Raw genomic sequence first — 14,616 nt, 5'->3', positions numbered from 1 at the left:
GATGCCAGTGCTTCTTAAGATCAGCCTTGAGGAACCAGCCCCAGCTCAGGTAGGGCTGCTACCCAGGGCCTTGCATTTCCTCTATAGGACTATCTACTACAGTTATCAAAAGTAACTATTTGCCTACCTCATCTATTAGATCGTGAGTTCTTTGAAGATAGGCATTTAGAATCCTAGTCTTTGAATCACACGGTCTTAGAATTCTAGAGTCATTTAGTGATAGAACCTAAGTTGGAAGGACTCTTAGAGTTATCTGGTCAAATCCCTTACCTGAACATCCCCTATATTCCATTTTGATATGATATTGTCCAGTTTCTCTTGCACACTCTTAGTGACAAGGAACTCATTGCTTCCAAGGCAGCCAAGGCTCTGATTGTTAGGACGTTTTCGTGTTTTAACAAAAACTGCCTCCTAGTTACTTCTACCGTTTGGTCTTTGTGTTCACTGGAGACACAAAGTATATGCCTAACTTCTATTCCCCTTTTCTGTCCTTCAGAAACTTAAGGCCTGGGGAGCGTGGGTGGCTCAGTGGGTTAAGCCTCTGCCTTTGCTCGGCTCAGGTCATGATCTCAGGGTCCTGGGATGGAGCCGTGCATCATGCTCTCTGCTGCCTCTCTGCCTACTTGTGATCTCTCTCTGTTGAATAAATAAATACAATCTTAAAAAAAAAAAAAAAAAAAAAAGGAAAGAAAGAAACTTAAGGCCTGTTCTCTACTTCCCTTTCTCTGGAGTGAGGATGGAGCAGGAACTCTGTTAGGGAAGCCAGCTGGCTAAGGGATTCTTGGAAAGTGGACTGAGATGCCTCATTTTCTTTATCTGTGCTTTGCAGATTTGCTACAAGACTTAGATGACCCAGTGTGTGTAACGGGCCCAGAGCTGAGCCCAGCATGACATATGTGCTTCATAAATGACAGCTCCTATTGTTATTAGATGAGAAAAGAAAGGGTGGGACAGGATTCCTGTCCCCAGGAGACCAAAGTCTGAGACAGATCTTCAGGGACCTCTAATACAAAAACGTTGACCTTAGGACAGGATGGGCAGGGGAGTGGGGTGGGATGACTGAAGGGGTCAGGGGAAGACTCACCTGGAGATACAGCTCCTTCAAGTCTTTACTTAAGTGCCCTCTTCTTGCTGAGGTCTTCTCTGACCATTCAGTTTACAAACTGTAATCCCTCCCTTCCGCTGCCCCCTCCACTGCCCTCCCTAACTCCCTTTTCTGCCTTGTTTTTCAGGAACACCTAACATCATCTGATATAGTTAACTTAAAAAACAAAAACAGAAACCTTTGGCTATTGTTTCTTTGGCTACCTGCCTCAACTGAGGCTCCCAGCTTCTGTCTATCAGCCCCATGTCAGAGCGCTCCCTGTTTCCATGTTCCTGGGACCACCCCTTCCCTCTCCTCTCCAGGCCTGGGGAGGTAATGATGTTGAAATGTTTCCAGCTCCAGGGTACATTGTGATCTATCCCTTGTGGTTTCCCTATTCCCTGCCCACCTCTGTGAATAGAGCCTCCTCAAATTACTGGCCTGAGATGGCCATCTGCTTCCTGTAGGCCCCAGGTTGACCCATCTGCCTAGGCCCATTGCTCTTCCCCTGAACACAGTACTTACCAGTCTGTGTTGTAATGTCTACTTTATTTGTTTGTTTGTTTGTTATTTAATTGTCTACTTTATTTGTTGACTCCATGCCTAGAAGATTGGCTCCTAGAGGATGCTAGGGCAAAGTCTGCCCACAGTAGACCTTATTGAAAATGTGTTGAATGATTTAATGAATGGATGGATGGATGGATGAATGGATGTTGTGAAATTCCCTAGGAATTATGTTATGAGAGAAAACTTCCAAGAAGAGATGAAACCTAGGAGAGCCTGCGGGCTGCCTGGGTGGCACAGTGGATGAAAATATCTGAGTCTTGGGTTCAGCTTAAGTGTGATCTCAGGGTGGTGAGATCAAGCCCTTCATGAGCTCTGTCCTCTGTGCTCAGCAGGGAGTCTGCTTGCAAGTCTCTCTCTTCCTTTTCCACTCTCCTTCTCCCTCCCCCCACCCCATGTGCTCTCTCTCTCTCAAATAAATAAATAAATATTAAAAAAAAAAAAAAAAAGAACCCAAGAGGCTGGAAGGCTAACCGGATGCTTTTTCAATCTCTAAGCCAGACTTCTCCTCTGAGCATTAGACTCCCATATCTGACTATGTACCTGACATCTCTGAATGATACATGGGGACTGGGACTCTTGACTTCCTTCCCCAGCTCCCCTAAGTCTTCATTCTCTCAGTAAGTGGAACCATCACCCCTCCAGTTTCCTGTTTGTTTTCTTCAGAAAACTCCACGTGCACGGTTTACCACGTGCTCTTCGTGTATGGACTTGGGGTCTGCCTTTCCCATCAGAGTGTGAGCACTCCAAGAGAACAGACCAGGTGTGCCTTTTTCACCACAGAATACACAGGATGGGGGCGCCTGGGTGGCTCAGTGGTTTGGGCTGTTGCCTTCGGCTCGGGTCATGATCTCAGGGTCCTGGGATCGAGCCCCGCATCAGGCTCTCTGCTCCGCAGGAAGCCTGCTTCCTCCTCTCTCTCTCTCTCTCTGCCTGCCTCTCTGCCTACTTGTGATCTCTGTCTGTCAAATAAATAAATAAAATCTTTAAAAAAAAAAAAAAGAATACACAGGATGTAACTCCATGTCTGTCTAGTAAGTAGGGGGAGAAGGGTTGGTAGGTAGGATGAGCACAGATTTTGTCTGTCGATAGTGTTAAAAGCCCGAGTCACCAAGGAAAATACAGCATGAGACACAGAGAAAGCTTAATGGTCACATCCTATCTTATTCCATTACTCACCAGCAGCCTGTACTTCTGTGATTTGTCTTCTCTTGGCCTGTCAGTTTGACCCTCAGAACACTTTGTCTTCTTGTTCTGAGCATCACCTTCCTCCCGCCCCTATAAGCAGCACAGAGCAGTGAAAAGACACCTGGAAGAGGGGATAGCAAGGGTGGGATGGTGTGGTGTCAGGAGACTAAAGATCTCCATGGCATCTTCTCCCCACCTCCCCCTCACACATGCTACGTCCTGAGAAGCAAGTGGTTCAGAACACTGCCTCTAGCGTCTGACAGAGGAATGAGAGCCTACCTTCTCTGAAACTTAGTTTCCTTATCTGTAGAATGGGGATTAAAAATAGCTACATCTGTGGATTACCATAACATATTATTTATAAAAGCCTTCACCTGGTACCTGGTACATAACAAGTGTTTCGTAAAGAATGACTATTAATGAGGGTATGTGTGTTCATAGTGTTGTAAATATGGACTTTTGAATCTTATGATCTTCAACAAGAGGGTTATGGGAAGGCGGAAGAAAGTAGGATAAATGAGGACTAAGATTTGCAGAGGAAGTAAGTCTCAATCAGGAATCTTAGTTGCAACAGGCAGAAAACCCAACTCAAACTGACTTAAGTAGAGAAAGGAATTTATTGGCTCATGGAATTACAAAACTCAGAGGATTGGCATCAGTCATGGTTGGATCCAGGAGCTTAGATGATGTCTTCAGGAAGCTCTCTCTTTGCATCTTTGGGCTTGTTGCTCCTTTCAGAGGCAGGGTCCCATTTTGTGGAAACAAGATAGTTGCCTGCAGTTTCATGTATACACTCTAACCTGTCTGTAAAACCGTTAGGAAGAGCTTCTTTCCCCCACAGCCCTCCTGGCAGAAGTCTGGGTCTGACTCTTATTGTCCTGAAAGAGGCCCAGTGCCCATCCCTGCACCCATCACAGAAGCCAGGGAAAGAACCTGACAGGGGCATCATCTTTATTCAAACCGCAAAAACTTGGGTGGGAGAGATGGGGGAAGGTGATCAAAAAGTACAAATTTCCAGTTATAAAATAAACAAGTCGTGGGGACATAATAGACAGCCTAGTGACTACAGTTAACTAACAGTGTGCTGCGTATTTGAAAGTTGCTGAGAGTAGATACTAAAAGTTCTCATCACAAGAAAAAAATTTTATAACTATGGAAGGTATTAACTAGACTTACTGTGGTGATTGCGTTGCAATGTATGTAAATACTGAATCATTATGTTGTATGCCTGAAACTAACATGATGTTATATGCCAATTATACCTTAATGAAAAATAATGCATAAACTTAAAGTTGATGGGGGTGTGATTCCCTATGGAAAATATGGATGTTTTTAGTGGAAGTGGGGTAAATAGTTGTATAAGTTGAAACAAGTGGGTCTTGGAGAACATCCCTGATTTGGGCAGACAGAGCGGAGGGAGAAGGCACCCAGAGATTCCTAGCCAAGGGAAAGTGAGAAGAGGGGATTAAGTGTGCTGTGAGCATGTCTCCCATATCTGGGGCAGTGGGAGTAGATGTGCCCTGTGGATCCCAGAGAGAAGATGCAAGTGTGTTTGGGGATGGGGAGTCACAGGACCTAGATCTCTACTCACAGGGAGTGTAACGGGCTGCGTTGGGCTGGGCTGGGCTAACTGTGCTATCAGAGAAGTCTTCTAGATGGGCTCTGACATCCCTTGCATCCCACAGATCTGAAATCCTGTAGTCCCAGCTCTGATCCTGATCCCTCACCCCTTCATTTCTCTCCTCTCTCTTCTCTGAGGGGAATGCTGCATCCTCCCCCCTGATATGTTTACAGGGTGTCTGCAGACATTCTGGATTCTAATTCTGGTTCCTGCAGGAACCCCTTAGTGGAAGCTAAGGGGAACCACTTGGGGCTGTTTCTTTCTGGCCACAGAAAGGGGTAGGTTGTCTGATCTCTGGGGCCTCTGCCAGCTCTGATCTTCCAGTACACTGTCAAAAACTCAGCCTGGCCTTCTAATTCAGCGTCACCTTGAGCCTTTTCTGCCCCTCCTCTCTTTTATGGTTTCTCACCTTTACTTTTATGTTTCCATAGTACTCTGTGCAAACTTCTCTCATGGTACTTCTAACAGTTTATTATGAATTTTATTTATACTATGTTTCCTCCACAAAGCTGTGAGCTCCTTGAAGACAGGGAGGAAGTCCCTGTGTCCTCCTCTGTGTCCTCAGGGCCCAGCGCAAGCGGACACACCTCACACTGACCATCCCAAACCAGTCATGTTTTCTTCAATTCCCAGTAACACAGATTAAAGGCACGGTAGCCAGTTAGAGCCTATCAAGATGTGGGCAGAGGTGTGGAGTCTGGAAGCCATGTTATGTGAAAAACAGAAAAATCAGGAAAGTTAAACTTGAAGAAGAGACCACTTCTGGAATAGAATTCATTTGCTGGCCCAACAGGCCATTTCTGTGTACCTCTTTTGTGTGAGGCCCTAGACTGGGCCTGAAGAGGCCACAGAGGATGCCACTACAGTCCCTGCCTGGAGAGCTCACAGTCTGGACAATGTCAGCTGTGGAACAAAGTAACTGTAACACAGTGTGGTCACTGCTGTTAGAGGCGGATATAGGTAGGACATGGCCAGGAAAGGACTCCCAGAGAAGGCATCGCAGGCGGGTAGGGTTTTGACGTGTTGGAGGCGGGTTTCAGTTTAGGAGGAGGAATAACTGTCTAACAATCAGAATTCTGTGGGAATGGAAAGCTGCCTGAGCATGGCCACAATGAGCACAACACGGACTGGATACTGATGTCTGTCAACAAAAGAACCAATGTGGGGGCGATAGGGAACGCTTCGTAACAACATAGATATGAAATTTGCTTCCTTTTACATGCTGCGTACTAGGTTACAAACACAAACAAACAGTGTTGGGCTTAGAAAAACCCACGATTTAGGTATTACAAAAATATAACACTTTAGCCTTTTATCAGTGTCTCTTGAATTTGAATAATATATGGATTCCTCAACAATTATTGAGATACTCAAAGCTGGCAATCTAAATATGTTCAAATTTAACTTGGTATAAACTCTAATGCAACTATAAGAGCAAATATTTTATATAGATAATTTTTTATTCAATACAAACTTTTATTGAATATGAACAAAACTATGAAACAATTAAAATACCAATAACACTGATGCTACTGGTTGTGTTGATTTATATCAACATATTCCAGCTGGTAAGTGAAGAAGCATGTCAGAATCAGACTATTAAATTTTGTAACCCCCAACCAAATAATGAATCTAGGGAAAACTCATCATGAAAAAGAAAAAAAAACACAAAGATACTGCATACCTTAAGCACACACCAGCACTTATGAAGCTGACTTGCCAAATAATATCACGTGTCAGGCTTTATCTTTCAAGCTTCAGGAAACACAGGGGAAAAAAGCTTTAAAAAAAAAAAAAAAGGTTGTGGGAGGAATCTATAGGTGAAGAGACTAGGAGACATTTATGAGACATGTGAACTAAATCCAGTATTTGAATCCTGATTTGAACAAACCAACTGTGGGAAAAAAAAGAGAGAGAGAGAGAAAGTTCAGCAAACAGCTGGAAAAATCTGAATAGTAACTGAATATTTGTTGATATTGAAGGGTTTTTTTTTTTTTGAGCCCTTATCTTTGGGGAATATATACTGAGGTATTTATGGGTGAAATAATATGGTTTCTGTGATTTGCTTTACAATAGTCCAGGGAGTAAGCCAGAAGTACTTCCCAGTTTAAACAAATTAAGATTGGCCATGAGTTGATGATTGCTTTAGCTGCCTGATGGATAAGTGGGATTCATTGTTGTATGTTAAAAAGATTTTATATCAAAAAACTTAAAAAATGAAAAAAAAATCTAAGATGCTGAAGCGTTAAAAATTCAGGCATCTCCCTTGTACATTATTGATGGGAATATAAATTGGTGTGACTTTTATGGAAGGCATTATGACAATATATATTAAAATAAAAATGCACATGGAGTGCCTGGGTGGCTCAGTGGGTTATGTCTCTGCCTTGGCTCAGGTTATGATCTCGGGGTCCTGAGATTGAGCCCCACATCGGGCTCTCTCCTCGGCAGGGGGCCTGCTTCTCCCTCTCTCTGCCTGCCTCTCTGCCTAGTTGTGATCTCTTTCTCTCTGTCAAATAAATAAATAAAATTTTTTTAAAAATAAAATAAAATAAAAATGCACATATCCTTTGACTCAAAAAATCATTTCTAAAGATGCAACCTTTGTATTCACCATGTATGATGTAACACACGCGCACACACACACGCACACACACACTCACACATACACACACAGAATTTTCATTGCAGCCTTGCTTGTAAAAGCAAAAGGTTAGTAATAACCTAAATGTCCTCAATAGGGAACTAGCTAAATAAATCATAAGAAATCCACTGAATGGAATACTTTGTAGTCATTTTTTTTTTTTTAAAGATTTTATTTATTTATTTGTCAGAGAGAGAGTGAGTGAGAGCGAGCACGGGTAGACAGAGTGGAAGGAAGAGTCAGAGGGAGAAGCAGGCTCCCTGCAGAGCAAGGAGCCCGATGTGGGACTCGATCCCAGGACGCTGGGATCATGACCTGAGCTGAAGGCAGCTGCCCAACCAACTGAGCCACCCAGGCGTCCCCTTTGTAGTCATTTTAAAAAAAGATTTAATTTACTTATTTGACAGAGAGAGAGACAGTGAGAACAGGAACACAAGCAGGGGGAGTGGGAGAGGGAGAAGCAGGCTTCCCACTGGGGAAGGAGCCGGATGTGGGACTCAATCCCAGGACTCTGGGATGAAAACCTGAGCCGAAAGCAGACACTGAATGACTGAGCCACCCAGGCCCCCCTCTCTGCAGTCATGTTTAAAAATGAGGATTCTCTTTATATACTAATCTGAAACAACCTCCAAAGTGCAATGCTGTGGGTATAGTATGTTAATATATGAAAAAAATGTATATAATCATGCATGCTTATGTTTGCATAAAATATCTCTGAAGTGTATAAAAAACAATATACCATCACTTGGGCCTCCAGGAAAAAGAAACCGAGTTTACAGGGGAAAAGAATAGGAGCAAGAATTACATTTCAATGCCACCATTTTGTACCTTTTTACTTTGCATTACCTATATTTAGAAAAACCTTGAATTCTAAGTTTTAAAAGAAATAAAAAACAAAATTAAGACATTCAAAAATATAATTGTAAAGATTATGTAGCAATGTGGGAAAATGTATGTAATATTAGGTTTAGTTTAAAAGAATATACATAATTTTATCCACATAATAATGACAAGTCCTTAAAATATGTATGTTTGTGATCAAGCACCAAAGATACACAAATGTAGGGGATTTGTTGTCAGGTGGGAGTACAAGCGTTTTATTTTTAAATTTTATAGATACTATAATATGATATGATTATATGTATGGTAAATTGTAATTTGGTAAAAAGAAGAATCAGATTTAGACTGGAAAGATCTGATTTCCACAGGGCTTTTGGAGAGAGGATTTTTGCAAGAAGTTACATCTGGTCATGCTGCCAGAGCTGGCTCTCTGTGGCTTCCTGACAGCCTCACCAGAGAAATGAGATGCCGAACCAGTCACTGTGGCTGGTCACGTCCTTACATTTAGCACCTATGTACCACACCCTGGACAATCTGTTTATTTATAAGGAAGAGATTCTGTACAAACAAGAAGAGGCCTTCTGGAGGTAGGAAAACCAGAGTGTTAAAAATCCTTCTTCATAAGCTCAGCTTCCTTCCTTGAGGAAGGGCCCGTGTGGGAAACCGGAAGTGGGCTCTGTCCAGGCAGGAAGAAGAGCCAGGAACCCTGACCTGATCCCATGCGCCTGGCCTTTGCCGACCCCTGGCCTTCTGCTCTGCATCCTTCCTGGCTCTGCTGACCCACAGTCCACCTGTTCTTGGAGGCTTGGCTCTTCCAGGATGCCTGGAAATCCCAGGCTCCCATTAGAGTGGGTGACATTGTCCTGTTGGTCACCTTTCCAGAGGAAAAGAGAAACCCCAAGGGGCCTGACACCAGCAATTCAGTGCTCCAGCTCAGAAGTGGTATGTCACCTCCATTCTTAACTCATTGATCAGAACAAATTGCTTGGCCCCAACCAACCACAAGGGAGTCACACAGTACAGTCCTGCCTGAAATAGCTGGTGAACCACATTAATAATTAGCATATATTTCCTCATGTCTATTCTGTGCCAAGCCTTGAGCCTAATGAAATGAAGGCTCAGGAAGGTCAGGTAACTCAGTCATTACACCATGCAGAATGATTCCCAGTGTTCCAGAAACAGGGGACAGGCTGCTGACTGAGACAATGTACTTAAGAGTGCTAACACAGTACCTGGTACTAAAAATAAGTGCTGAATAAATGTTTCTTTCCCAGTCTCTGGTGGAATTCAAGACCAGCCTGTATAGTCACTTTATGAGCATTGCTAGAGAGGGTAGTTGAACACTAGATGGGGAGCAACACTGTGCACAGCCCTACAACCATGAGAATCTCACTCACTTTTCCTGGAATAATTATTTCCCTTTTTGGCAATAATACTGCAAAGTAATTATCAACTACTATCCACCTCCCACATTCCTACAATAGCACTGTTGGTTCCATAGAGGGAAAACAAAAGAAAAGGGATATGGGTAAATAATGGGTGGACAAACCACCAATCAACTAATATTGACCAAGTGTTCATAACTTGTAAATCATTCTGTCCTGAGTGCTAAGTCAGTGTGCATAGCAGGAAAAGAACATGAGAATGGGCTTATATCTGGCACCCAATCCTGACTTTGTGATTAACTCACTGTGTTCCTTGAATAAGTTTCTTCCCAAGTCTTGGTTTCATCTCTGTACAATGAGGAGGCAGGTATATACCTCCAAAGTCCATTCCAGCTTGAATAACTGATAAAAACTGTGTGCAGAGTTAAACATCAAACCTCAGAAGTGGGAAAACTCGCCTTTCTTCTAGAAGCCAATGGGGCCACAGGACCCTGGAAGCTCAGAACTTTGGATACATTACCTAAAGCTGCACTTTGCAGTGTGGTAGCCACTGGCCACATGTGGCTACTGAACTTCTGAAGTGTGAAAATTCCAAAATGAGATGAGCTACAAGGAAAATATACACTGAATATCTAGATATGGCATGGAGAAAAGGAATGTAAAACATTTTTATATTAGGTTAATTACAGTGTTATTAATGTCAACCTGTTTATTTTTCCTTTTTTTTTTTTTTTTTTTTTTAAAGATTTTATTTATTTATCTGACAGAGAGAAATCACAAGTAGATGGAGAGGCAGGCAGAGAGAGAGAGAGAGAGGGAAGCAGGCTCCCCGCTGAGCAGGGAGCCCGATGCGGGACTCGATCCCAGGACTCCGAGATCACGACCTGAGCCGAAGGCAGTGGCCCAACCCACTGAGCCACCCAGGCGCCCTATTTTTCCTTTTTTGATGTGGCTACTGTAAAAGCAAAATTACAGTGCGGCTCATGTTGTATTCCTATTGGACAGTGCTTATATAGGGGAAACTGAAGACCAGAGAGGTAAATGACTTGCCCAAAGAGCTGGGACTGCAGCCTGGGTCACCTGACTTTCATCCAAGGATCTTTCCACGGTAACTGCCTATGTTGGCCAGTTTCGAAGATGGTCCCTGATGATCTTCACTTTCCCTCACCCTGTGTAGTCCCTTTCACACTGAGTCGGGTTCATCAATTGGGAAATGTAGGAATGACTGTGTAACTTCCAAGACTCTGTTAAAAGACTTTGTGGCTTCCACCTTATCTCTTCTGGCATCAGTTGCTCTGGGGGAACAAGTAGCTCTATGGGGTGGCCCACATGGTGAGGAACACAGGCTTTGTCATCAACCAGTACCAACAAGGCAGAGCGAACCATCTTAGAAACAGATCCTCTATTCCCAGTCAAACCTTCAGACGACAGTTGATCCTGCAGACATCTTACCTACACCTCATGAGAGATCTCAACCCGGAAATCACCCAGCTAAGCTTTTCCCAAATTCCTGACCCACAGAATATATGAGATAATGTTTATTGCTTTAAGTCATTAAGTTTTGGGGTGATTTGTTACATAGCAATGAGTAGTTAATACACAGCCTTATAAATTTAGAGATCTCACTTAAGGAAAACTTACTTCTACCTTTGGCATTTGTACAGTGTGAGAAATTATTCTTGTCTTTTCCTGGCCTCTGGTCTGGCTCAGGTTACCTAACTAAAAATAGCTATCAAGCTTGGCAATCCAATGCAGGAAGTCAAGATCCCATTTTATTCTTTAAAGATTCCTTTCCCTTTTCCTTTTATTGCAGAAAGCTCCCCACCATATCACTTTCACCTGGGCTATCTAGAGATATGATTCCCCACAAAATCAAAGGAACCAGAGCCCAGAATCACCAAATAAAATGCAATATTTAGAAAGTGATAAATACTTGAAAACTGATTCTCTATATCTGAGTTTCTCTAAGCTGAGAAAATGCGGGGTGAATAGTAGTGCTAATGTCTTCTATTTATACATCATGTGTTGCTTTTCATAATGCTTTTGCATCTACCATATCTGAGGTAGGTGAGAAGATATAAATAAGCCAGCAGACATAGGGAAACAATGGCTAAGAGCTCATACTTCGCTCATAGTCTCATGGTGAATGAATGACAGGGCCAACTCTAGAATCTGGGTTTCAGTGACTACCAAGTCAGTCTGGGTGCTTTTCAAGCAGGACCTCCCAACTGTGATAACATGAACACTCATCAGTTGGAGCGGTTTTCTGAGATCAACGTGCACTTGTAGGTCTCTTTAAAGGCGTCAAGGAAAGGTGGTATTACTTCATCCACAGTGACATGCCTTTGGAGCTCCTCACTCAGAGAGGTGACACCTGTCCCAACCAGCCCGCAGGGGACAATGTGATCAAACCACACAAGGTCTGTAGAACAGTTCAGAGCCAGGCCGTGGGATGTGATGTGCCTTCCACAGCGGACTCCTGCAAGACAAGAAAAAGGGTCTCAGAGTAGATACCCTTCCCAGGCTTCAGGATCCCCCTCAGTCTGATGAAGGAATTGGACTCCATCACTGGTTTTCCAGCTTTGTTTCTGAGCCACCCAAGAGCTTGGGCATAGATGGGGGGGGGGGGCAAGGCTGGGGAGGGGTGTGTGGCTCCACAGCTCCTCCACTTATTGTGGAGATTCCAGAAAATATCTTTTAACAGAGATTCTGCTGCTTTAAAATTTTTTTTTTTTTTTTTTTTTGTGAAGATTACTAAACTCCATTATCGTCCAGGCATTGTGACTCATTGGAAGTAACCTGGCAATTCACTTCTCGAAAAGATGAATGTTGGATGAGATAACCAGTGAGGGCCCTCCTGAAGGCTGCGAATATGAGATCAGTGAGAAGGTTTAGAACATCAAACGCAGCTGGTAGTTCTGATTCAAAGCCCGCGCCAGATACACTTCCGCCCAGCCCAAGTTTGCTCTCCTCTCCATTGGTCCAGTCCCACCAAGCCCCGCCCCCGGCCCACCGCACTAACCTATTGCGCAGATCTTGCGCTCCCCGAGCCAAACGCCGGTGTAGGGTGGAGGCCGGGCGCGGGCGCCCCGCAAGTTCTGGAGCTCGCACAGGCGCACGGCGCACCCCTCCAGCGCCGCTACGTGGGTGCGCAGGCGCAGGCCCAGGCGTCTCAGGTCTAGGACTGGGTAGCAGAGCAGCTGGCCTGGGCCATGGAAGGTGGCCAGGCCGCCGCGGCCTGTGGTGCGTACCTCGGCGCCCAAAGCCCGCAGCCGCGCCGTCTCCTCCGGCGTCAGGCCGCCGCGCAGCCCGGACGTGTACACGGGCCCCGCGGGCTCGCAGAGCAGGAGTGCGCCCGCCTCAGTCCCTGAGATGGCCTCAGTGCCTGGCTCGGCCTGCAGCCGCCGCAACCAGCGCTCCTGCAGGGCCAGCAGCTCGTTGTAGGGTACCCGGCCCAGCAGCACCAGGCGTACCGCCGGCTGCCGCATAGCTTCAGCGGGGGAATCTGCGAGGTTCCGCCCCCAGCCTGGGCTGGAAGCGTGACAGAAGGGGCGGGGACTCAGAGGCACGTCCCCAGTGGCCTCTCCTAAGCTCTGGTCGCAGGCTTTCGATTGTCGGCCCAAGACCCAGTATCAGGTGTGACTCTTCCACTCATTCAACAACCAGTGGGCGCTTGATATAGTTAGTGGTGCACAGTGTATGGCGGAAAAAGTCTGCTGGGAAGCTTACAGTCTAATTGGAGACAATAAGCAAGTATTAAAGCGTTAAATAAATAAGGTTATCTCACATACTGAAAACTGTTAGGAAAAGAATATAAAATAGGATAATGTGTGTCCTGGGTGGAATTACCCGAGGAAGAGAGCGAAAAGGAGGTGAACGTGCAGAAAGTTTATGATGGGAAGCTCTAAGAGTGATGGAACCAAGATTCGCAGCAGGAGAAGTTAACCTGAAACAGTCGCTGTAGAGGCCTCAACCTGTCTCAAAGAATGCTCTGAACCGGGGATGACCTTTAAGAGTTATTCCGAATTAAAGAACAAGGACCAAAAGTTTTTATTCCTATCACTGAGCTGTGATTGAGGCTCTATCTGTAACTCTCGGCAAGGCAACTTCTTCTATGGAAGGCAATTCCCACAGAAGAATTAGGAGCCAGAAGCAGCCTACTCTCAGAAGCTGGGGGAATGACTGGCTGGGTCCTGAGGGTGGATCTGGACCACAGTATCCATTCTGTTATTTCAGATTGTCATTCAAATAAATTGAACTAATTCAATAAACTTCCACTGAGTACCAACTTTGTTAGGCCTATTTCCAGATGAAGAGGATACATAAGGCTATCCCACTCCTTAGTTCTAATAGCATAAACAACTTGGTTATTAGATCCTCAATTTGTCCTCTGAATTTATCTTCCAAGCTAAAGGCAAGGATTTTCAATTGAAAAGAAAGAAAAACGAAAATAAGAAAGCAGGAAAGTGTAGACAATAATATAACAAATTATTGTTTACGCATCATTGAGCCTTGTCAAATTTTGCTACTTTACTATTTTTGCTTAGGTCTTTTTTAATTTTAGAAAACTAGTAACTTCCCTCCCTTAGGTATCTGAAAGACATTTCTTAATATAGACGTAGAAATCCTAAGCAAATATTAGCAAATTGAATCTAGCAATGTATAAAAGAATTAATACATCACGATGAAGTAATGTTCATCCCAGGAATTCAAGATTGATTTAACATTATAAAATCAAATAATATAATTTGAAAAACCATATGATTATTTTCAGTAGGTGCAAAAGAAGCAGTTGCCAAAATTAACACCCACCCTGACTAAAACTCCCTGCAAACTGGAACAAACTAGGAAGAGAAGAGAAATCCCCCAGTCTAATGAAGGGTATTGCATCATTCAGGGTTCAGACAAGAGAGAAACCACAAAGGTAACATCTTAATTAATTTTGTTTATTTTGAAAAAATTGTAGACTCACATACAGTTGTAAGGAATAATACAGAGAGATCTTCTTTACCCTTTACCCTGTTTTCCCTAATGGTAATGTCTTGCCAATGTCACAATTAGGATATTGACATTGATATAGTCAGGATACAGAACATTTCTTTTTTTTTTTTTTAGATTTTATTTATTTGACTGACAGAGATCACAAGTAGGCAGAGAGGCAGGCAGAGCAAGAGATTGGGGGAAGCAGGCTCCCCGCTGAGCAGAGATTCTAATGCGGGCCTCAATCCCAGGACCCTGGGATCATGACCTGAGCCGAAGGCAGAGGCTTTAACCCATTGAGCCATCCAGG

The 14,616-nt window shown here is 44.0% G+C and overlaps 1 protein-coding gene across 1 annotated transcript; it reads right to left on the bottom strand.

Annotated features, from left to right (window-relative positions):
* Window positions 1–10,849: 10,849 nt before the first annotated feature.
* Window positions 10,850–12,915, bottom strand: LIPT2 (lipoyl(octanoyl) transferase 2). Its single transcript, XM_059132712.1, has 2 exons — window positions 12,349–12,915; window positions 10,850–11,805 (listed from the first exon to the last, which is right to left on the bottom strand). The coding sequence occupies exons 1-2, from the start codon at window positions 12,812–12,814 to the stop codon at window positions 11,576–11,578; spliced, it is 696 nt and encodes a 231-aa protein (XP_058988695.1). The 5' UTR covers window positions 12,815–12,915; the 3' UTR covers window positions 10,850–11,575.
* Window positions 12,916–14,616: the final 1,701 nt, after the last annotated feature.

This window comes from Mustela lutreola, chromosome 1 (assembly GCF_030435805.1).
Source record: "Mustela lutreola isolate mMusLut2 chromosome 1, mMusLut2.pri, whole genome shotgun sequence".
NCBI lineage: Eukaryota > Metazoa > Chordata > Mammalia > Carnivora > Mustelidae > Mustela > Mustela lutreola.
The sequence above is the reverse complement of the archived record's forward strand: the minus strand, read 5'-3'. Positions and strand labels throughout refer to the sequence as shown.

What these genes read in the sequence shown, in the direction of transcription:
- LIPT2 (XM_059132712.1), bottom strand. Translation starts at nt 12,814, where the DNA reads ATGCGGCAGCCGGCGGTACGCCTGGTGCTGCTGGGCCGGGTACCCTAC. An exon ending in GCGCAAGATCTGCGCAATAG is followed by an intron (nt 11,806 to 12,348) that starts GTTAGTGCGGTG and finishes CTTGTCTTGCAG; the next exon opens with GAGTCCGCTGTGGAAGGCAC.